Source organism: Rhea pennata, chromosome 3 (assembly GCF_028389875.1).
Source record: "Rhea pennata isolate bPtePen1 chromosome 3, bPtePen1.pri, whole genome shotgun sequence".
In the NCBI taxonomy this organism is placed as follows: domain Eukaryota; kingdom Metazoa; phylum Chordata; class Aves; order Rheiformes; family Rheidae; genus Rhea; species Rhea pennata.
Window position 1 is genome coordinate 56273440 of NC_084665.1, and position 23069 is coordinate 56296508.

The window sequence follows — 23069 nt, forward strand, 5'->3', positions numbered from 1 at the left end:
AAAGTAAGGCAGAAGAAGAGTGGATGGGATGTTTACAAAAATTTCAGTGCACTTTATTGCATTAGCCAAGTATGCATAGTCCCCTCAGGTGAGGGGAGATAAAGCTTGGGTTTGTGCCAAAGCAAAGTTAATCCAATCTGTCAGGTTCTCTCTGATGCCTGAGGGGAAATGAAGTTTGGCAAAAATTGTAAATGTTGGGGGGGAGGATTGATATCTTCCATTTTTCACCTTGCACCTCTCACTCCTAAGAGTCAAGTTCTGCTGTAGTAGAATTCCTGTTAAGTGCTTTAATAATGTAATAAGCAATGATGTATTAAATATTTGGAAAGAGGCAAGTAAAGGCCAGCAGAATCATGTTTCTTTTTCTTTAAAAAAAAGATATACTTCACTTTTCAGCAAAGATGTCCAGGAAGCTAAGTTTGCCAACTGAGTTAAAGCCTGATTTAGGTAAGTTTACATAGTTGATTTTATTTTTATTGAACTGTTTTACAGAATGCAAGTACATTGAAGTAAGAGTCCTAAATTACATAAAATATCATGACTTTAAATTGCATTTACTCAAGTGTAGAACTAAAATTTTAATTCCACTCTTTTTGGGGCCTCTCAGGCACAAAATCTCATTGCTGCCATCATAAGGTAAGCCTGCAAATTTTGTACATGGCTTATCACACTTTTGTTCTAATTTTTAGGTGTCTGTCATTCTCACTTTAACAGTAGTGCTATGATAGCGAAAGTGGGAATAAACAGGTAACGTATTGTAAGGAAAAGAGCTTGCCTGTTTAGAACTGCCTGGTAAAATTTAAGTTGAAAAATTAGGTATTTTAGGAATAACAGGGCATGTTGAGATTTATTCAGCAGAAAGTTGGGACATGGGACAATTAAGAATGTTAATTGTCTTGTATAAATGAAATTGTCTCTGTATAAATGAAAATAATATACGGCTGTTACCAGTCTATGAGAATTTCATTTTTTTGAAAAAGTACAGTACTTGCGTAATGAGCAGTTCAGTTGTAAAACTTCTAGTACTAAAGGTCATTACATTGCATAAATAAAACAGCATACACATGAATAGATTTTTTTTTTTAGTTCTTTGTCATCAGAATTTGACTGCCAGCTTGTAGATCAGATCCAGCTCCCCTGCCTCTTTCCCTAAAGACGATGAAGGACAGCTGTAGACCTACAGCAGTAGATGCAGCCTGAATACTGAAAGCTGCCTTCTGTCTGCCACAGCTGCCTCCCCCTCCCGCAGCAGAGTCCCTACCACAACCCCTGTAGAAGACAGATCTGGATCAGACTGTGGCAGCTGCAGAACAGTGTATTTGACAACTGCTGCTATCAGTGGGTGAAGAGTGGATGGGACTGAGATATCCTGAAACCTTAGAATTGGACCACCCTGATTTAAGTTTACAGCTTGCTCCACTCAGAGAAATGTGAAGTTGGAAGGAACCTCCAGAGATCTTTTAATCCATTCCTATGGCAAGGATCCAGATGACTGACTATTTAACCTCTAATGTATGCATGAGCCTCCAATAAATATGTTTCAAGAAAAATCCCAGGCACAAACTTCTAGTGTTTTTATAATCATACACATTTCCTGAATCCAAATTAAATCTTTGCTTCCATATTAACTTAAGTTTTTTCCTTATCTTTCTCACAGTGAACATGGATAACAAGTGCTTCCTACCTTTTTGTTAGCCAACTTTTGTGGCATTGAAAACTTATGTCATTTTTTAATCTTCATTTTTGCTGATACATTTTTTTACAATATTTAATTCCTTTTCATTTTTTATATGTCATGGTGTCTAAATCTAGAGTGGTTTATGTTACTCCTCTGGATTTTTTGAGTTTTTCTCATCTTTCTAGATACCTCATGTCTGGGACTGGGGAGGATTCAGCTGTGGCCGTATTGGCCACTTGTCTATTGACAATCTGTGTGTGTTCTTCTAGTATACTTACTAATGGTTTAAGGATAATTTCAGTTTAGGGTGAATTTTATCAGACCTTGCAAACTGAAAAACACTTATAGTCTTACATATTATCCAACTTCTCCTCCTCCTATTGTTATTTCAGTCCCAACTCTGTTAAACGTTAACTATTTAGAAGCGATTGTCTTCAACCTTTCATGAAGTCTAGAGAAAAGAGGATGCTGAAGCCATTTCAGCATTTTCCACATCATCTAGAATTTGATATTCTTTCTACTGCAATAAGTAAACTGGGGAAAAGGGGGAGGGTTTTGTTGCCATCTCACTTTTGGCATATTCATAAAATACTTTGTTCCTTCCCAATTATAACAGTCTTGCTTGATTTTTATCTGTATGCACATTTCTGTACATATATGCATCATTTTATTCCATATACAATGCTTTTAAGTTTTTTAGGTCCCGAAGAAACTTACTTAGGCAATAATAATAGTATTTTTTGCTGTGGCTTTACTTCCTGTCCTTTCTCCTAGTGGTATAGTTTGTGCATAGTGTGTTTCAGTGATTGTCAGCTTGCTCATATTTTCTTGGTCATTTCTGTGACCGTGTTTGCTGGCTCTAGGAAATAGCTGAAATGCTTTCTTCACAAGTTTGCTGTCCTTATCACTTTCTCTTATTTCTTTTCTTGGCTTCCTGAACCCAACTCTTCCATGATCATAGTCTCTTTCAAATTACCGTTCTGTCTTTAGATCATTGACATCCTCCTTTCCTCCCTAATTAGCCATAACAAAATCTAAAATATTTGATCCTGTATTTTTCCTCCACTTTCTAAAACAAGTTATCTTCAACATAAACCAGTTGGGCTGCCTACATTATACCATTGCTTTTCATTGTTGTAATCCAATGATTAAGGTACCATTACCACTAGGTCCTTTGGTTCAGTTGTACAAGAGAGCTTCATCTTCTACCCTTCTGATTAAGTGGTATACTTTAGTGAGTCATCACCCCATTGCTGCTTCCTTTCCATCTGGAACTAATCCATGAACAAGCCATAGATTCTTTCTTGACTTCAGGCTAAATAATACGCACTAATGCAGTTCAACTTTTTACCCCCTGTTCTCTTTTCTGAGTGAGCTATCCACTCTCCAGAATACCAATACTGTCTGACCAGTTACTTGGGGGTGTTTTTTCTCTTCATTCCAATACTTCTGGCATTTGTACACATGCTTGTCAAATATTCAGCCAGTTGCAACTCAAGAAATGCACATTTAATTTTATGTCTGTTACAATAACCTTTATTTTTCTCAGGAAAAGGGGAAAGATCTTTATTCAAATAAGGCATGGAATGGATTTGATTCTTTTCCAGTGTTCTTAAATGTAAAAGATTAGGATGTTTACATCTGAGCTGATTTACCTAGGTTCCTTTTATAATCCTTGGATTTACATTTGACTAGATTTGGTCAGGAGAGTAGTATTTCTGTCTTTGGAATGAGACAAGTCTCATCTGAGAAATTCACTGTTTAAGTCGACTAGAGGTCTGTATTTAATCAGTTGAAATATAGCTTGTATGCCTTTTTGAATGTATTTCAGATGCTTTACAGAAATTTTTGCGGCAATTTAGTGAAGTTGGCATAATGGCACTTCCAGAAAGTATATAGTTATTGTTATTTAACTCCATTCTGGTAAAGAATTGCCAGTTGCATCCATACCCTACCCAAATATCCAAAATAATAATCTTCATTTTCAAATGTTATGATGTAAGTTATATCAAACTTATATGAGTAAGGGTTGTCTTGTGCAAAAATGTTGGAATGATGTGTTGGGAAAGTAAAGTTTGCATTAATTCATGAGTGCCTAGATAAATTCAGAAGTGTTGGCATGTTAAATATCACCACATGTACAGACAATACATAAAAATAGTGCACAACTAAAATGAAGCAGCAGTTAATACTAGAATTCACCCTCTGTTCTGATAATCTTATTTGCTAAACAATGAGTGAGACTTCCTGAAAAATTTATGAATACCACTTTGAGCAGTATTCAAGATGGAAATCTTCAGATTTGCATACCTGTGCCAGACAGCATTTGGTAGCATTGCATACTTGACTTACTAACAGTTCAGGTGTATGTAAATAATCTACTAGACTTCCTCACACAGAATTTCGTAAAGTTGGACAATGTTATTGGGAGTCATTACAGGTCATGACCCATTGCTGTCTGGATGTTGCTCGGGTTCTTAAACTAAAATAGTTGCATCTTCAGATTATTAAACCATGTTCCTTGTGAGCCAACAGCTCTAATCTGATCTATCAGCCAGAAAGATAATCAGCAAGGAGGCTTGTAAATTTGTTTTTTAAAGGACTCCTCCTGTTCAATGATGACTGTTATTCTTTGTCCCAAGAGGCAGAAACATACACAGCAATAGTTCGTGACAATTGCCTAATGGCTACCCCTGAAGTGAAAAATTGGGTGTTTTGTTCAGGATAGAGCTTAGAAAATTAGGCCAAAATGAGAGGTAATTAAAGAAGTAAAGTACTAATAAAATAAAAATCAGTAGAGTTCATAGTTAATATGTACTTCATGCTAAAAACAAAAGTAAGTCTGATTTTTCTTAATCCCTATGTTTTGACATGATTTTTAATTAATACTGATTTGTTTTCAGATGTCAAGGACAACTCTTTCAGTCGATCCCGGAGTTCTAGTGTTACTAGCATTGATAAAGAATCACGCGAGGCAATTTCAGCTCTTCATTTTTGTGAGACTTTCACAAGAAAGGCTGATACATCACCTTCCCCATGCCTTTGGGTTGGAACCACTCTGGGTACAGTGCTTGTCATTGTGCTGAACTTACCCCCAGGAGGCGAGCAAAGACTTCTTCAGCCAGTAATTGTTTCTCCTAGTGGTATGTACAAAGTAGACGGGCTAAATTACTTTGCTAGATTATCATTGTTGACCTTGATATGTCTCTTATTTTTTCCTGAGGAACTCTTGTTCTCGATTATGGATTAATTGGCAATTAATATATAGTTCATTGATCTAGCTAGTAGAAGTTAGCAATCTAGATTGATAACTTGAGTACGAGAGTTTTAAATACAGTTGTAAAATTTAAAATAAGGTTTTATATAATATAAAAATATCACTTTAATGCGTACTTGAAAGCATGATATCTAACTTTAACATAGTACATGACAACTTTTAAACAGAGATAGCAGAAGAGTATTTTAGGTGCTTGATTTTTAATCACAAGTTAGGAAACTTTCAACTTTACTGCATCATGAAAAGGGAATTAAGATTGTATATTTAACAACTATTATTAAATACCAGTGATAAATATTCCTTTGGATTCCTGTAGGACATCTTGTGGCTTGTATTTCTGAACCACAGCAGCTGATTTCATAGCAATTACGCATTAATGGTTTGCAAAATGCTGTACAAATAGGGATATTATATCAAATATACTTTGTTAGGCATAGATTTATCTTTCCTACTACCACTGTGTCATGCAGCATATGCTGCATACTTCCCCTTTAAACTGAGATGTTTTCTGGACGTGCAAATTGCAATGCTAAATCTGATTGGAATTGTTTGGCCACTAAACTGTATTTGATTTGTGTTTCTCTAGTATGGGCTTGGCAATAGTAGTCAGATTTAGTAATGTTTTATTGTAAAGGCAAGGCTGCAGACAGAGCAGTATGTTGAATCCCTGAATCTGCAGCTTAGACCTTGGAAAATACTGCTTTGTGTGATTTCTTTTGTACTTAGCAAATGTTCATGTTTCTACTTGGATTGTATTAAACACTGGAGTAAAATAATAATAAAAAATACTGGCCTGAGATACGGCACACAGAGATGTGATTTAAACAGTGATGAAGCAAAACTCTTTTCGTCTTTGATTTTATGCTAGAGAAAATTGGACTAAAGTGAAAACTGCAGAACAAAAAAAAAAATTGCTTATTTCTTTGAAGAAAAAGGAAATGCTCACCTTTGACTAATAGGATTTGTTGTAGATACTAAGCACACAGTGTACCCTTCAGGAGGGAATGAAGTGAGTTGTATTTGTGACACTGAACTTTAATATGAATATGCATTCCAGCTTGGTTCTTTTAATAAATGTGCACATTTCTGTTGAGGTTAATGGAGTGTATGCATACCCTTAGCCCTTGAAAACAGATTTAACATTTTCTTGCGTAGGTATGTGCTCTTGCATGTGCTTCAATGGTTTTCGGATTAACAAGAGGTTTTGGTAAGTCTGAGTTTTGTTACAGAGGCAAGTCTCAACTCTTATTTCATCTTTCTTTTGCTAGATTTTTTTAAAAAGAGTATTTGTAGCTTGAAAGACAATTTAGGAGAACTATTTTAGAAATCTGCTCAACTTCTGTGTCCTAGGAACCATTCTGAGGCTAAAAGGGGCGATCTTGAGAATGGCTTTTCTGGATACAACAGGATCTTTAGTCCCACCAGCACATGAACCCTGGAGAGAACACAATGTTTCTGAAGATAAAGATGAAAAAGATAAATTGAAAAAGCGGCGACCTGTCTCAGTGTCCCCCTCTTCCTCTCAGGAAATCAGTGAAAACCAGTATGCAGTGATATGTTCTGAAAAGCAAGCAAAAGTTATCTCACTGCCATCTCAGAACTGTATTTATAAGCAAAACATAACAGAGACTTCTTTTGTTCTTCGTGGAGATATAGTGGCATTGAGTAACAGTATCTGCCTTGCATGTTTCTGTGCCAATGGACATATTATGACTTTTAGGTAAGACTGTTTAATAGTAAATTAAATATTTAAAACCAAAAATGAGCCTTTATCTTCTAGATAAAAATTTTCCTTTTTCATAAAAATATCAATAAAACAAAGAAATGTTCATTCATTCAAGTTGATAAACCTTAAAAATCTTGGAAATGTTTAATTTTAATTTTATATTCTGGTTTATTAGCCCTTTAACACATGGACAAGGTTACTGTTTTAACTCAAGCTATCCTGACTTAACAAGTGGAGAGAGTTCTGAACATGTGATATAGGTCCTGGAACTGATGAAAATTGTTTCAAACACAAATTTACTCCTTTATGGACAAAAGGACCTTGAAGCAGACTCTCACTTACCACAGCTCAGTATATTTTTGTGAAGCTGCTTTGGTGCCGTTTGCTTATACTCATGCATGAAGTTTTTTGTTTTGCAGTGTAGCCTGCTCATGTGTCAAAGGCCTTAAATTCAGGCTATAAAGGTGAAGATTAATTGTTAGCAGTTGTAGTATAGGAATGAGTCATCTAAAATAAAGGGTAGCAGTAATGATTTTAAGCTTATGTAAAGAAATGTTTGAAGGTACTTATACATCACCTATGTAATTTTTACTTATCTTTTTGCAAATCCTATTTTCTTCTGTACAGCAGTAGAAAAAAAAATTGTGTATAGCTATATCCTACATCTACATTTTTTTTTGCCATTACTCATGAATGGATGAGTATGGAACACTGCATTATAAAATTGTGCCAGTAAAACTTATAAAAGGTTATTTTTAAGGTTGTGAAATCAAGCATTCAAATGAGGAAGTTCTATAAATAGCTACTCACTTCACAGAATCACTTCTTCAGGAAATTGTTAGGAATAAAACTAAAGTTCACATATAATTAAAAATAACTCTTGGTTGTTATATCTGTTGGTAACTCAATATGCTCTGTATTCCTGCATATGTTTTAAACATCTCTTGAAAATGCTGCTCATCTTGCTAGTAGAGCACCATGTATTTGAACATGACTGACCTTTTGTAGTGTAGTCTTCTCTTAGTCATTTTCCGAATATAATAATGTCCAACATAAATGTAATTCTCCAGATATTTATGTAAATAATTTCTGTATTTACAGAAGTCTTACTGTGAAATATTTTAGAGAAGTTGGAGTGCGTTTTTCCATCAAAGTCTAATGTCTCCTATGGGAGCAATGCAAATGAGATAATTTTCATGTACGAGAGGGTTCAATTAAATTTGGAGGAGTCAAAATACATAAGCATGTCATAGGAAATCAGAATATCAAACACATGGCTGTGGATCTGGTACATCTAATATATTTGTTGCCCGCATTACACTTAATGATTATACTCAGTCTGAGCTTTTGTTTTAAACAACTGTAGTTCATGATTCTTTAAAATAAAAAAAATCGAATACATAACTGATGCAGTGCTGTCTCCTAGATATGGATACAACCTGCAACAGTGGCCTCTGGAAAGATCCACTTCTCCACCCTTCAGTTATTCTGAAGCCTTGTTGTAGCACTCCAGTGTCTATATTAATTGATGTATTTTATTACTGATTTTTTAGACTTCTATACAGAAGAAGAAAATTTTGAGTATAGCCCACAGATAGTGATAATTAGAGTTTTCTAGAGGGAAGGAAATGCATGGAAGAAGGGGAGGAGAGAGAAGAGAGACAGAAAGGAATGAAGCTACAGGGAAAGAAGAAAAACAGCAGTCAAGGGTAGTTTGATTGGCAAGCATTATTTTTTCCTAATTGAAGCTGAACTTAATAGTTTTTAGCTATCATATACTTTTTTCCTCCATGTAAAACCCGTAGAGAGTTTATTATGTTTAGTGCATGTACATTACAGAGTGCATACACTAAATTAAATCTCAACTGAGTGCTAGTATGTCAGACTTGAGGAGAAAATATAGTGGTTATTTTTTCTAGAGAACGAGTAAGCACTTCCAGCAAGGAATATCCTTGAAGTAAATTCATTTTTATCACTCTAAACTAAATCTAACAAAAATTGGTATTGTTTTGCAATTTGCAAATTCTTTGAATTGGTGGTACCGTATTAACATATTATGAAAGACATCTCATTCTTCCTTAATACCATTAACTTTGCAAGTCAGAAATCATGAGGCAAGTAATAATTAGCAAGCAATAATTCGGGAAATTGGTTTTTTAAAAAAATCTTTTTTTCTTCCCCTTCCAAACCAAGGTCCCTACATTTTATCTACCATCTCCTAGCACTTTTCAACTAAAACACAGTAGTTTCAAAAAGTCCAGTGTGCTGCATTTATCCCCTCTTATCCCTCTGGTTGTGAGATGTTTCCACTGCATTTTTGCATGGAGTCACAAGCTTACTGTTCCCCAGCTGCCCTTGGCCAGCCAGGAGCCAGCCTCAGAACAGGCATAGGTGTATTAGTGTAACCCTGGGAATGAGCAAAGAGTTTCTGCTCAAAGTCAGGGAATTTCGGATTCAGTGCGTGCCTGTGGTAATACTTCTGGTGAGTTCAGAGTACAGGTTTGCAGGGCTTGCCCGCCTCTGCAGATTCGCCGTGAGTTACTGCAGGTCTTTGAAGCTTCTCAAGTACATGCAGCTATAGCTGGAAATATGCAGAGTTGTTAGTAATATTGTAAGAAATGGCAACACTATTTGGGGGGTTGGAAGGGGGGCTTGGGGAGGATGCACGGGGAAGGTAATCTTTCAATACACGGACAGAACCAGCAAACGGAGTGTGGAACTAACCTGGTCTTCCTATTAATCCATGGGTGTGAGAGCAATATGTGAAAAGTGTTTCCCTCCTATCTGAGACAGTCTTTTGGTTATGTTTGGTTATGTATGTCAGCTGCCAGGGTGATCGACGTATTGGGATGCTTAAAATAAAAATGACTGCAGAATAAAACTCTTAGTTATCTTTCAAAAAAAAAAAAAAACATAAAAGATGTCTTGAGTTTTCAGATGCTTCTTTTTAATCTATGCTCAGAAGCCCTAGTTTGCAAATGTTAGATGTTTTTCTTATAAACCATATTTTGAACAGATCTGTACATGTTTTGCTTTTTAATCATTTCAGCACAAAAAAACTTCTTATTGAGATTGGCATTGAGAACTAAACAAAATATTCAGAGTTGAAACCAGTTTGAATTATTCTGAAAAATACAGACAAGGTTCTTACTGCTGACAGGTTTTATAATTATTCTTTCTTACAAAGTGAAAGATACTTGCAGTCTACCGTCCATCCATATGAACAGTTGATTTCTGTAGCCGTGGATCCATTGCTACAGGCTTCTCCATCAATATTCAGTATACACAATGCTATGGTATTGATTACCATACACTGTAATGAATGCGAGAATTAATATTTTCACTGCCTTTTAGGCCACAACTTGCATTTATACTTGTTTTTTTGCTGGCTGTCTAAATCTTTTTGAAAGAAACCAAACGCTAGTATTTATGTAAAAAGAAAAGCTCTGTTTTTATTAAGCAAGTTCTTTAAGTTTCTGCAAAAGGCTGTGTTTCTGTACAATCTATAATTAAAATCTCAGATTTTACTGCGTATCTAAGGTGACAAGTTTTTAGTCTTCTGTGTTCATGTTGGCCGCTGATGATAACAGGGCCACAGATCTATGTAGCTTCCTGCCTCTTCTGCAGATCAGAAGTTCGAAGATAGTCTGCTAACTTAAGTACCTGCTTTGAATCGTTACAATACACAGGGAAGTTACCTCCCAAGTGTTAACCACTCTGTCAGCCCTCCACTGACTTAAAAAGGCTCTTCTGTTGTGGCACCAGAGTTTATTAGAACAGCATTAATTTCTTCTTTGAAATGGTTATTTCTGGTGGCAGCCGCGTTGGCTTGCCAAGTGAGGGTCAGACTGGTGACCGACCTGAGAAGACGTGACTCGCTGCTGTGAGGTGAACTTACTGGGCTCTGTGTCAAGTTGCCAGAGCGTTGTGTCGTATCCAGGTATTCCCATGGAATACGTATCAAGTGATAACAAAGTTAAACGGGACTTGCCATTCTGCTTGAAGCTGATATAAGTACCTTGCAGATCAGCTAACGCTGCAGATTCATTTACTGCTCTGAAAACGCTGTCACTGAGGTCCTGCCTGTTCTAAGTGGTATAATGCTGTGATTTGTCTTGAAGCTGTAAGGATGTCTTATGCCTCAGTCAATCCAAAGCCTGGCAGTCTCCTCTCACTAATTCACTCTTAGGAATATTGCTACTTTAGATATATGCAAGGCAGCCAAGTTACTGCTGGATGGTGGACTTCCAAGGCAATAGTGCTTTTTATTTCACACCTGTAGAATTGTTTCTAAAGTTGTGTTACCTGTCCTACTTCCTGTCTGTCATAAGTGAAATATGTTTCTAGGAAGCAATCTGTAAAATGTAAGCATAATTTTTAGAAATCTTTTATTGTACATTAGGGAGGGAAAAATTGCTTATTATTGCTGTTACTTTCTCCCTTTATTTTTTTATTGCTTTCTGCTTCATTTTGCCCCCTTACTCTTTTTAGTCTCTAGGAATAATAATCTTACTCAGATGGTATCTGCAGAAGAAGCTGCTTAATATATTATTGATGCTAGTGCAGCTAAGCTCTTTTGCAAGTTCTACTTTTACAAAAATTTCACAGGGAATATTTCTGAGGTAATGGTTCACTTTAGATTCTATTTAACAAGACATTAGGTGATCGGTCATTTCTTATTTCCATTTTTTTATTACCTTGAGGGAGAGGAATGTTCGGTAGCAAGAACATTGTTACAGCCTGGGTCTGCTGCATCTGTTCCTCAGTAGCTTGCTGCAGTAAATACTGCAGTTAGATGTGCAGAAATAGAAAATACCTGGTAAGCAAAATTTGCTTTAAGAGATTTTCATCTTAAATACGTAGCCAACCAAAAAAGGAAGGACATGAATTTGCAAAATTGTTGTGTTTAGGTTACTGAATTCTGTTTCCCTTTTAAAATATCTCCCTTATGTATTTCCAAGTATTCCCTAGCACATTCCTTCAGACTTTATTTTTAGTCAAGGCAGAATTATTCACCTGAGAGAAGAAACAGAATATGTAATTATATGTAAAGGGGAAAATTCTTGGCAAATACTTACTAAAATACTTTGATTATTGAGTAATACTTTAGTTGTATTTGTTTTGCATGATTTAGAGAATCATTTAAATGATACTTTCAACTGCATTTGTGATGCAGATGTCCAAGTTTCATTTCTGAGATGCTGCCTTGAAGATTTCATATTTATTTTCTGAAATCTTGTAATCGCATTACATGATGTCGTGTTTAAGCTGCACTTACTCAGACAATGGAATGGGTGTATGGAAAATGATATGTTGTGGTTTACAAATTGCAATGATTTGATCAATATTAGACAGTCTTGCTATATTTAATGATTTTTTAATTCTTTCCTTAAGTTTGCCAAGTTTAAGGCCCTTGTTGGATGTATATTACCTGCCACTCACAAATATGCGGATAGCCAGAACATTCTGCTTCACCAATAATGGACAAGCGCTCTATCTTGTCTCACCAACTGAAATACAGAGGCTCACCTACAGTCAAGAAACTTGTGAAAATCTTCAGGTAATGAGTAAAAACAAATTTACTGTCTTCTAACATAAATATCTCCTGAAGATCCCGGTTCTAAATTCATGATGCTTTCACAGTAATCGAGTTTGTTGAAGGCCAAAGTATATCATACTTTAATTTTCCCACAGTGTAGAGCCTGATTCAGAATCAATCAGTTTCCCTGATTGTACATTGTACTGTTTTATCCCCCGGTATTTGAAGCATAGTTCCTTACACAGTTTCTTTTTTATCTGTATGAAGTGTTTAATGTGTGCAGTTAACAAAGCTCCCTTGCGCAATTGCTGCGGGTGAAGGTGCACACTGCTTTCGGTGGGAAGTGCCACCTCAAGGTGCTTAAAGGCTCGAAAAGATTCTCAACTGTGCTTCTATGGGGAAGCTGTATAAAAAAATCCTGAAATAGCAGAGAGAATCTGCTTTCATACCACTCATAGATATGAGTATTTGCAGGTATAATTTCAACAAAAGCAGGTCAGAAGTATTGCCCAAATTGTTAAGGGGAAAATACAGCTATGCTCAGACATGCTTCTTTGCAAATAGTGTTGAGCTAATAGCTTGTAACTATCAGAACAGATGGTTCTGACAGATTTCCTAATCTGTTTTTATTTTTTGCTTCAGAAGTAGCTTTGTCTACTGCAAATCCAAATGCTTATTAAAGCATTTTCATTTTAAAATTCAAATCCGCAGAAATCTTTAAAGTGAAAGAATATTCCATTAATTTGTGCATGAAATAGTTTATGCCTTGTTGTGTCTCTTCTTCATTTCAAAGGAAATGTTGGGTGAGCTCTTCACTCCTGTAGAAACACCAGAAGCACCAAACAGAGGTTTCTTTAAAGGCCTGTTTGGAGGTGGGGCGCAGTCACTTGACCGAGAAGAACTCTGTAAGTTTTTAGTGTTATTTAGTATTCTGGTATTTCCACACAGGGAGACTGGTCAACCATGAGGAATGTATTGCATATATTAATATAACATTATATTTGCAAAGATAAAGCTAAGAAGGAAATGAGAAGAAATACTTTTTCAGTTTTATATGCTGCACCTCCCCTCTTTTATCAACAAGTAACAGAAATTTGTTACTGTTTTCTTACAGGCTTCTCTACCTTATTTATTCAGGATAGGATGATAAGATATTAAATAGGACAGCTGATCTGATTTTTCTTCGTCTTTTAAGTGTATGGCACTGCCCATGATTTGCACTGCTACACTGAAAGAGACTAGTTCTGGAAAATACTTTTTTAGACAGTGACAAAATGAAAATGCTACTCCAGTTCATTTGCTGGATTCTTCATTTGATTTGTGAAGAGATGGCTTAGGAATGACAGTGAGGACAAGACTATGTGGTAGTTCAATTCAATGCTCTTTTGTAGGATAATAGAATTCAGATTTGGCCAAATTTTTATTGCTTTGTCATTTTTTCATTGCTTGTTTTATTTCAGCTTTATTAATCTTTTATTGTCATTATACTGTTCCCCTTTTCACATGAGATGTTTGAAATGTTACCCTTGAAGCAGGCAAGGCTCCTTGCCAGTCCTTTCTTTTATAGGTTCTTTTGATCTATCCATTAAAAAAATTAATCTTTACCGCTTATGCCTGTACATGTTGAATAAACAATGTATATTTAGAGTTTAAAATTTCGTATGCACTTATGTATGTGTAATAGTTTGAAACGCTAGCAAAGTTCTGTATTAGAGAAACTTGTATGTTAAAGTTAAACATTTAGTCAGTATGACTTAAAAACTGCCTTTTCATGGCCACAGAAAAGCACAGTTGTAACTTCAGAAGTTATCTTTTTTTTACTCGATGTCAAGTTTCCACCATTTTACGCTGGCTTTTCTGACCTATTTTTAAAGAGGTCACAAATATTTCTTATAACGCAGTCTAAGGAGGTTTTTTGTGGCTTTTGATAAAAAGACCTGTTTTGTCTCAAACTTTCAAAAAATTACTGATGAATGAAGTAAAAACCTAATGAAAATAAGTTCATTGAAGGTTAAAAGACATCTGAAACTGTCTTTAAAATAGAAATAGTTAACATAAGAATCACTGCAGGATCTGTCTGCAAAATAGGGAAATAGTCTGTTGCCTTTTTGTGTGTTTTCAATACTGAGAATTTTTATAGTATTAATTGAAATGAAAATCATTCTTTCTGGAAGCATGAAATCAGAAAATCCTAAAATATTTCAAAAAAAACTTAGCTATGTGAATATTGTTATTGCTGTAGGACAAGAAAGATGTAAACCATATTTCTAAAAGTAAAAAGAATTCAAATTTTTTTTAAACAAGATGATTTGGTTTGATTTTCAAATATTAAGACACTTTTTTGGCCTTCATTCAAAAAAATACTGTAGAGGATACAGTTCAGCTCAAGATTGACACCTCCATTAAGCATTTAGAATGAGCTATATGCATAACATCTAATTTTGAGCAAAGGAGATGTAGTCAGCAGGGTCAGTCAGTCAAGAGAGCTGCTCAGGTGACCAGTCCTGGGTCCTCACTGTAGGATAAACAGGTTGTTCTTCTACCTCTACTGCCTTTACATGGTTTTACATTACTTATTTATATTACTCCTTTTTTTTTTTGAGATGACTTTTGCAGTGTCTGTAATGGGGACATAGACACCAAACTTTGGGGTATCTGAATTCAAAATTGAACTCCCACCATAAGAAGCTTCTGCTAGTAGGGTTATACTGGCTAGATGCATCAGCAAAGCACTTCCAGAGTTGACCACAGCTTGTATTAGAAAAGTTCTCTTGTTTTGTTGGCCTCATTCCCAACACCCTCCCAGTGAAATGAGCTGTATTGTAAAGAACTGTATCACCAGCGCAGTTCTGTTGGTACCAGTGATATTAGCCAGCGCTGTTGTGAGAGTTTTAATTCCACACTTGGGCTGTGAAGAAGTTACAGTTTTATAAAATTGCTGGAAACTTTGAAATATATTTTCAAATCTCAGTTTGATTAAATGCCCTCCAGTAACTTCAAGCATCAAGTGCTCTTTGTAGCCACAGTTATGATTTAGTGATTGGTGTCCGTGCAAAATAATCACATCTGTTATTTATAAACTGGTTACTGTGATATTCATGTAATAATGATAGAAAACCATATTGTTCTGGTTTTGCTTCTTTGCAAATGCCTCTAGTTGGAGAATCTGCATCTGGGAAGGCATCGAGAAGTCTTGCCCAGCATATTCCAGGTCCTGGAGGTATTGAAGGTGTCAAAGGAGCTGCATCTGGTGTAGTTGGGGAACTAGCACGAGCCCGGCTGGCACTGGATGAAAGAGGACAGAAACTAGGAGAACTGGAAGAAAAAACTGCAGCCATGCTTTACAGTGCTGATTCTTTCTCTAAACACGCTCATGAGGTGAGTCCATTGTATGTAAAAGTGAGAGCATTCAACTGATTCTATCTCAGATAAATACAAATTTTGCAACTGACTTTAACTGTAATGCAAATTAAAAATATCAAAAGAGGAAGGCAATATCCTTGATAATGGACACTTGAGTTTTATCTGTCAAATGTAACCTCTAATAGTTAAGTATTAATTTAACCAGTCCTTGCTGTTCAGTACGTTGGTCTGAAACATACCCCCAGCCTCAGTGGCATGTAGACTTGCAAATATTTAATAGACTTGCCTGTTATTAAATAAGTTACTATTATTTAAAGAATGTGTCACTGATTTAGGTGTATTAAGGGTAATGCTCTGTATGTCATTCCTGTGAGTCCTTAAGAAAGATCCTGAATGCAAATCCCATGAATCTGAAATAATTTCTTCCTCAGTAAGTAGAAAGGATAGCTGTTCCTGCTGGTGTTAATGTAGATCTCTTTCCACCCTCCAGCTCCTGTGCAGCCTTCCCATCCTCTCAAAATTTGTCTTTTTATCTCCAAGTCCGTAAGATCAGCAGTAAGGTTACCATTAGAAAATCCATTACACTGATCCCTCACTGTTTGTAGTTTGTAAGCTTGTAAGCTTTTGATTTGTTTGTATCATTGTACCTCTTGATACATTATAGAAACACTAACTAGAAATGGGTTTTATGTTTGTTTTTAGATGATGTTGAAGTACAAAGACAAGAAGTGGTACCAATTCTGATGACCCTCATCAGTTACATCTGCATAATTTTGTCCTGATGAAAAAATCTTCTGTTTTTCATTGATTTTTGCCAGGACCATTGAAGTTTAAAGGAGCATTTATCATTGGATACTGTTGTTTCCTAGCACAAATCACACACTGTTTTACCTCAGTCGTGGCTTTAACTGAGGAGCTTTATATTTAAGAGAAACACAAACAAAAACTCAAGTGTTTCTTTGCTGTTGGTTAGCTGAGAGTTAGGAACAGAGCAGGTAACTTGAACGTATAGAAAAGAGGGTAAAAGGAAAACGTAGTGTGAGATGGGCAGGGGCAATGCAGGATCAATCCTGTGTTAATATCTCATATGCCAAAAGTTTTTGTGCTATTGTAATTGCTGCCAGTGTTATACCCTCCTGTGAGGAGAGGCAATAAATCAGGGGTCCAAGAGCTGGAATAAGGTTGTTTGTCTTACTGGACAGTAGCTGACATATACCTACCCTCTCTAGGACTTGTTATATTTACCATTGTGGTTGAAGAAGAGTTGAAGTTCGCTGTCATTTCTTTCATCAGAAAAACTGGAAGCTTGGAAGATTTCATGTTGAAAATTGTATATATAGTTGACCTGTGCATAGTCTTTTCTTGGACCCCTGATCTAGTATTCTTGTATTCACATCATATTCTGTGAAGTGCAAAACAAGAGGATACACAATTTTTGCATTAAAAAAGTCAAGTGATTAATATGACTGGAATGTGTCATGCTGGGAGTTTTCATTTGTGTTATGATTGTGCAATGTGAAATGTGGCAACATCTTCATTGTGGTGAGAATACTTCAACTTCTGTTTATTTAAATATTAATTTTTGCCAAAAATAGTTATTGGTTCAGTTTGTATAAGATTTAGAATTGGCTGTGGGTTCCATTCATGCTGTGAATTTTTATAAATGTTTAACAGAATGTATCTTTACAGCCATTAATTAAAATAGCTGAAATAGCTGCAGGTTTCGCTTAAAACTTAAGTTATAGATGCCCCTTTAGTCCTTTACTACCAAATCAAATAATCTTGGACTCAGGTTTTCAAACAGTTTTACACTCAGTGGAGGTGCTTATGCATGAATAATGGCAAGCATCTAATATTTAGTAATTGTCGGTATATTGTTGTTTAGCCAATTTCTAAATCCTACTAGTAGAGCTATTTTACAAGTACCTATCTCAGCCCCACCCAATGCTAAAGACTGCTGGCCTAAGGTTTGTGTTTGGTCTCTAAAGCAGTGTTTTCAATAATGTGGTCAATGGTAAGGGTATACACTAAAAAGTTTTCACAGCTTCAGGAATTGGTGAAATAGTGTTCAGTTTGGGCAGAGTAAATAATATAGCTGAGCTAAGTTGTTAACAGCTGCTGCACCAAAGCTGTAACAGTGGAGGTCATGAGAGCTCTTTTTAAAAAGAGAGAGAAAGGAATCCTTACAAGAAACTTTTGCATTTTCAAAATGAATTTAGATTATTTTCTCAAAGCAGGAATAGTTACTGACTGTTTCTGTTTTATAAGAGGGAATTCTTAGAAAATGGTAGGTGATGTCTTGAAATACTGTCTGTTATAAATCATTGGTGTGTGCTTCTCCAAGCACTGGCTTCTGCGTGGTTTTCACACACTTTCCAAATGTTCCCAAAGCAAAACCTGGGTTATATTTGCACTATAAGATGATGTAGCAGGTACATGGGTAAGGCAAGCTTACCATCCCCTTAAGAGATGCAGAATACTAAAGTTACGGATGGTTCTTGTTTCATTTTTTAAATTTGTCACTTATCTCAGCAAATGTACTTGGGCTTTGTAGCACAAATTGGTAAATTATCTGATTTATTTATAGCATCATGTAATTAAAAAATAATAATAATTCTGTTACCAGGATGGGGATACACCATACCATGTCCACAATACAATTTAAAGAGCTTAACAAATGTGAATGTGACAATTTGAACAAGCAGCATTATGATCGCTCTGGCCTATCCGCCAAGGCCATATTAGCTCTAGTTACTTAACTCAGCTTGACACTTTTTTTTTTCTTCTGAATGAGCTGTTTCTTTTTTGCAGTGTCCAGCTAATGCATGTTTCAAATAAAATCATTTTGCATAAAATCGAGTAAGCAGAGAACTAGATAAACTAATGTCACGTAACTTCCAAAAGAAAGAACCTAGCTAGCGGAGGTCCCCTTCCTTTTCTCACATTTATAAATTCAGAATATTGGTTATTATTTGACCTGGTGAAGATGGACTGTATTTAAGAGTAACAGTATTATCCTGGGAAGTTAATCTGGTCAGACTCAGAGGGAATGGATGGCAAAAGTACTGTTCAGCAAATTGTGATAGTAATTCAATGGAAGCTAACCTTGGCTTGGAAGAAAAATATACTTATCTTTCCCATCAGGAAACATTTGACAATCACCAGCAAGCAAAAATAAATAAATAAATAAGAAGAAGAAGAAATGAGAGCGCGTATGCCAGTACAAGGAGAGTAATAGCTTGTTTGGTATTATAGAATTTATCATAGTTCCATCTTTTTTTCCTGTTGCCTATGTTCAGAGAATGCTTCTAGATTTGAAAACTAATGTAATGATTGCCCACAAGAGGAATGCACAAGTGGTTTTTTGTCAACAATAGGGGCTACATACAATTTCAGTCTAAAATGTTCCTTTTTGTTCCTCTGTGGAAGGAAGTTGATCATACAAACATATTATTGCATCTCATTCTGCTGGTGGTGGTGCACCTTTTGTACAGCTAAGTATGTTGCAATCCTTGGTAGGATGGGGAATACCCTGTGTTCTTTGCTGGTATTTTAGTTGAGTGAAACTTTTTCATCATGTCTGGAAAAACTATAAAATAAAACTGAGCTTTTAGGGTTTTTTTTTTTTTTTGGTGAAAGTGTAAGAAACTGCTGCTACCTATTTGTTTATATGTAGTGTGTCTCATTAGGATCTGTAAACTGAAGAAGCTTTTCTTCACCCTTAGTCCTGACAAATTGTAACTTCTGAATGTTGATATGTGTAAATATGCGTGTATTCCAAGTAAGTCTGAAAGTGTTACACCACAGGCATCTCCAGTGATTTGTTCTTTGGAAAACAGTCAGTTATAAAGTACAGTAATATATAGCTGTGTCCCTCGTCTGTCTTTATACAAAGATTTTTGCCTGAGGTGGTACTTGCATGGCAGGTGATGTTAGAAAGCTATATCCAAAGGAGGAATTTTGGAAGCAAGTTCATTTCCTCTTTTCCATTTTATTTTCCTTTTCCCTTTTCCTTTTTTGCTTAATTGATAGCACTGATCTTACCTGAACTTTAAACTTGAATTTTTCCTGCACTTTAATTCAATCTTGATATTTTATTCCTTCATTTTACTTCTACATTTGTGCAGTTCAGCTTCGTTATTTGTAAATATGCACACACGTTCAACAAAGAGTTTAGAACAGATTCGTTTTGGGTACATTTGCTAATTATGTGGTTATAGTTTGGAATGTGTGTTTTCTTTAGCAAAATATGTATATACAAGTATATACAATATAGAATCTAATGAAAGGCACTTACCTGTGTCAGCATTCAGTTTATAAATTACTGCAACACTTTCAGATTTGTTACTAGATAATACAATAATAACCTGTTATATTTATACATACTGCTTAAGAATATACTTTTACTTTTAAATAATTTTTATATGTACACTTCTACCTTTAATTTTAAAAAGAATTATGTTCAATTTTTAAGTCAAAGTACTTAAAGTATGTATATTAGCCATAGAAGAAGTTGTTTTAAGCTTATGAATACATTCATATCTCATATCGAGATGATACAGTTACTAAGCAATGAAAACAAATAGCCCATTTTGCAGAGAATAATAGTACTTACTTTTACCTCCTGTTTTGAACATTCTTAAACAATACCTTAAGTATGGAGAGGGAAGAGTGCATTCAGAAAACAAACCTGATGTAAAATTTTTCTCAGTAGCTGCAGTTTGTGGCTGGCTGTTTTTCTATTTTATTATTATTATCATTATTATTTTAAGCATGGACATGAAAAATGCTTTTCAGGTATTTTCCTCAAACTTTTAAAAATTCCCCAAATTGAAATCAGTTTTTACGTGTTTTGTCCAAAAAAAAGGTTTTATTTTACTCATGTACAAATCTGGATTATACATCAGCTCTTTACATGTAAATCAATTTTTGTGTGGGGGCGTGTTCAGGATGCGCACTGAAAAACTTGGAGCCTGTGACTGAAGTGCCCCCTCTTCCTCTTCATGGTTTAGCTTAGCTGAGTGGATAGCTGATGGCAGCTGAAGCCCTGGGCTGCGTGGTGGCGAAGGTGTGCAAGGACTGCCTCCTTTACGGTGTAACCTGCTGCACTTTCTCTTCATTCTAGCCAATTTCCTGTATAAGTCATGTGCGTCTTTTTGGGTGGATGTGGATAACTTTGCTACTACCACAAAATCTTCAAATGTTTTGTAGACAAAACTTAATAGTATTTAAGGGGAGGAAGTAAGTAGAATGGGGGAAGGGGGAACTGTGTAGTGTAAGCGAATCAGCCGAACTGATTTTATTTCAGTTTTCATTGAAAGATTAATTTAAGCTGGGCCCATTTCTCTTTCTCCTATGTGTTACAAAGATGTGCCGTATACCATCTGTTTTATTACTGTTCAAGCCAGATAAGTGTACTGTGTTTCTGGGTTCTTTTACACATTATAAAGTTTAGGCTTAAAGATGAGGTCGTTAGTAAAGAAGAACTGAGATGGGAATATCGAACAACCGAATGAAAAGTGTCAATGAGTATTCCGTTTAGTTTTTAAAGTAAAGCACCTGGAAATGTTTGTTTAGAAGTCATACAGCTGTAGATTCCTTTGACACTTGTGTTTGTTCTTATTAGTTACATATTACCAGTCAAAAGTAATTACTCGAAAATAAACTCTGTTTTGGTTGAAAACATGTAAGGAGTTGTATGTGGATTACCACTAATATTCAGTATAGGTAATGCAAAGGGAGTGGGGTGGGAACATGTTTTAAATATTCCCTTTTAAAAAAGGAGTGTAAATAAGCAGTACTGTATTATTTTAGATCTGAGCTTTGCTATCTGTAGTGATTAGAACTAGGAAAACATGCTGCTTTCTAGTTATGCTACTGTTTCATTGTACCAGCACCATGGGAGGAAAAAAAAAAACCAGTAAGTTTTTCTAACATCGCCCACTTGTGGGTAAGCATGCTTGATGTGTAGCTGTTCTCATTTATGTATATCTTAATGTGTACATGTGTGCTTTCTTTTTTCTTTTTGATCATTGCAACTTACTCTTCAGTTAAGTCTTGCTGAGCCCCACTAGCTCTTCTGAGGGTGATTACTGGAATATGCATTTTAGGTAGGGTTGCAAATCCATCTGTCTACAAATATAGTTTCATATGAACTGCAAACTGTACGGTTACAAACACAACTATGTTAGGTTGCATAGAGTTATTTTACTTACATGTACTTGAACTGAACTATGTCACCATAAAGTGAAAAAAAATAAGTATGGAATATTTTTGTAAATAAAAATACCTGTGCAGCTGGTATTTTAAATTTAAAATGTATTATACGTAAATGTTTCAGAAAAAATGTTCATATATGTGTATATGAATGTGTCATTATGCTGAAGGGCTCTGATTGGGCAAAATAAACTATTCAAATCTCTCCTGAAATGAGTCAAACGTAATTGGTTGGGTTTTTTCTTCCTAACGGGTACTTTTCCTGGTGAATGTGGAGCACAGTAACGTCTTGCCAGAAGGTCTTCCCTACTTGCATTTTCCATGAATTTTACTGTTTTTACATCCTTTGCCATGTGCATTTTGCCAAAAGTGTGTATTTCATTTCACGTAAGGTTTTAAGATGTGCTAATAATAAACTAAGCAGTAGGTACTTGAAACACCAGCAGCCAGGTTGGCTGTGAAAAGCTGTTTGGGAGCACAGGAGGTGGGATGGTTTCTGTGCCGATGTTCCCAAGCTTGGCTATGATCGTTCCAAAATACGTATCTCAACTGTAATTTGTCAAGTCTTGTTATCCTTTTAAGTTCACTGTCAGGAAAGTTAAGATCACTCATTTGACAGAGACCTAGTGAATGAAAGTATTTTCTCTAGTTGCATTTTGACAGTGTTCAGTAATTTAAAAATTGGGGTGTCGGGGAGGGATTTATTTTCTTTTTCTGTGCTATGCTTACAGCACAGAAGAGATGTATTGTTTTCTTTGATTGGGGCTCAGCTTTGCCACTGACTAAATTTAAGCTTGCAAAATCTGTTGAATTTTCTGTCTTCTGCTCTTCTGGGGAAAGTAAAACCGTTGCAAAGATGCACTGAGTGGTGCGGAAATCCTGGATCTGAAGAGAGGCTGAGGCAGCGATTCTGAGAGGCAGGAACTTGCTGTACCTCGGTGCAATTTTTGAAGCCTCGAGGTGTCAACGCAGCTAGTGAAATATTTCCCTGCTGGCTGCTCTAATACACAATTAATGTAGCAAGGTCACAGAAAAGTTTCATCTCTCTGTGAAAAGCCTGCTGGTTCACAGACCTCTCATGCTTTCCTTCTTTTTCTAGCGTGCACGCACACAGACCTAGATGCTAGATAGATAGATGGGTATTATGTACTTTAAACTCTACAGCACATCTAGCTATAAATAGGACCGAAAGCACTGAAATCAAATATTTTTTTATTGAATGCAGTTCAATTAAATTGAAAGTATTGAAAGCTGTGCAGTACCTCCAGCC

General features: G+C 35.8%; 1 protein-coding gene across 4 annotated transcripts in view; it reads left to right on the plus strand.

Moving 5' to 3' along the window:
* Positions 1 to 17049, plus strand: part of STXBP5 (syntaxin binding protein 5) — a 122992-nt gene extending 105943 nt beyond the window's left edge. For 2 of the 4 annotated variants that reach the window (XM_062572355.1, XM_062572357.1), the window contains 7 exons: positions 397 to 447; positions 4582 to 4821; positions 6306 to 6675; positions 12076 to 12241; positions 13014 to 13125; positions 15378 to 15598; positions 16286 to 17049. In XM_062572355.1, coding sequence (XP_062428339.1) covers positions 397 to 447; positions 4582 to 4821; positions 6306 to 6675; positions 12076 to 12241; positions 13014 to 13125; positions 15378 to 15598; positions 16286 to 16327 — 1202 coding nt within the window. In that variant the 3' untranslated portion in view covers positions 16328 to 17049. The remainder of the gene's footprint in view (positions 1 to 396; positions 448 to 4581; positions 4822 to 6305; positions 6676 to 12075; positions 12242 to 13013; positions 13126 to 15377; positions 15599 to 16285) is intronic. The other 2 variants (XM_062572356.1, XM_062572358.1) reach the window with 1 other exon arrangement.
* Positions 17050 to 23069: the final 6020 nt, after the last annotated feature.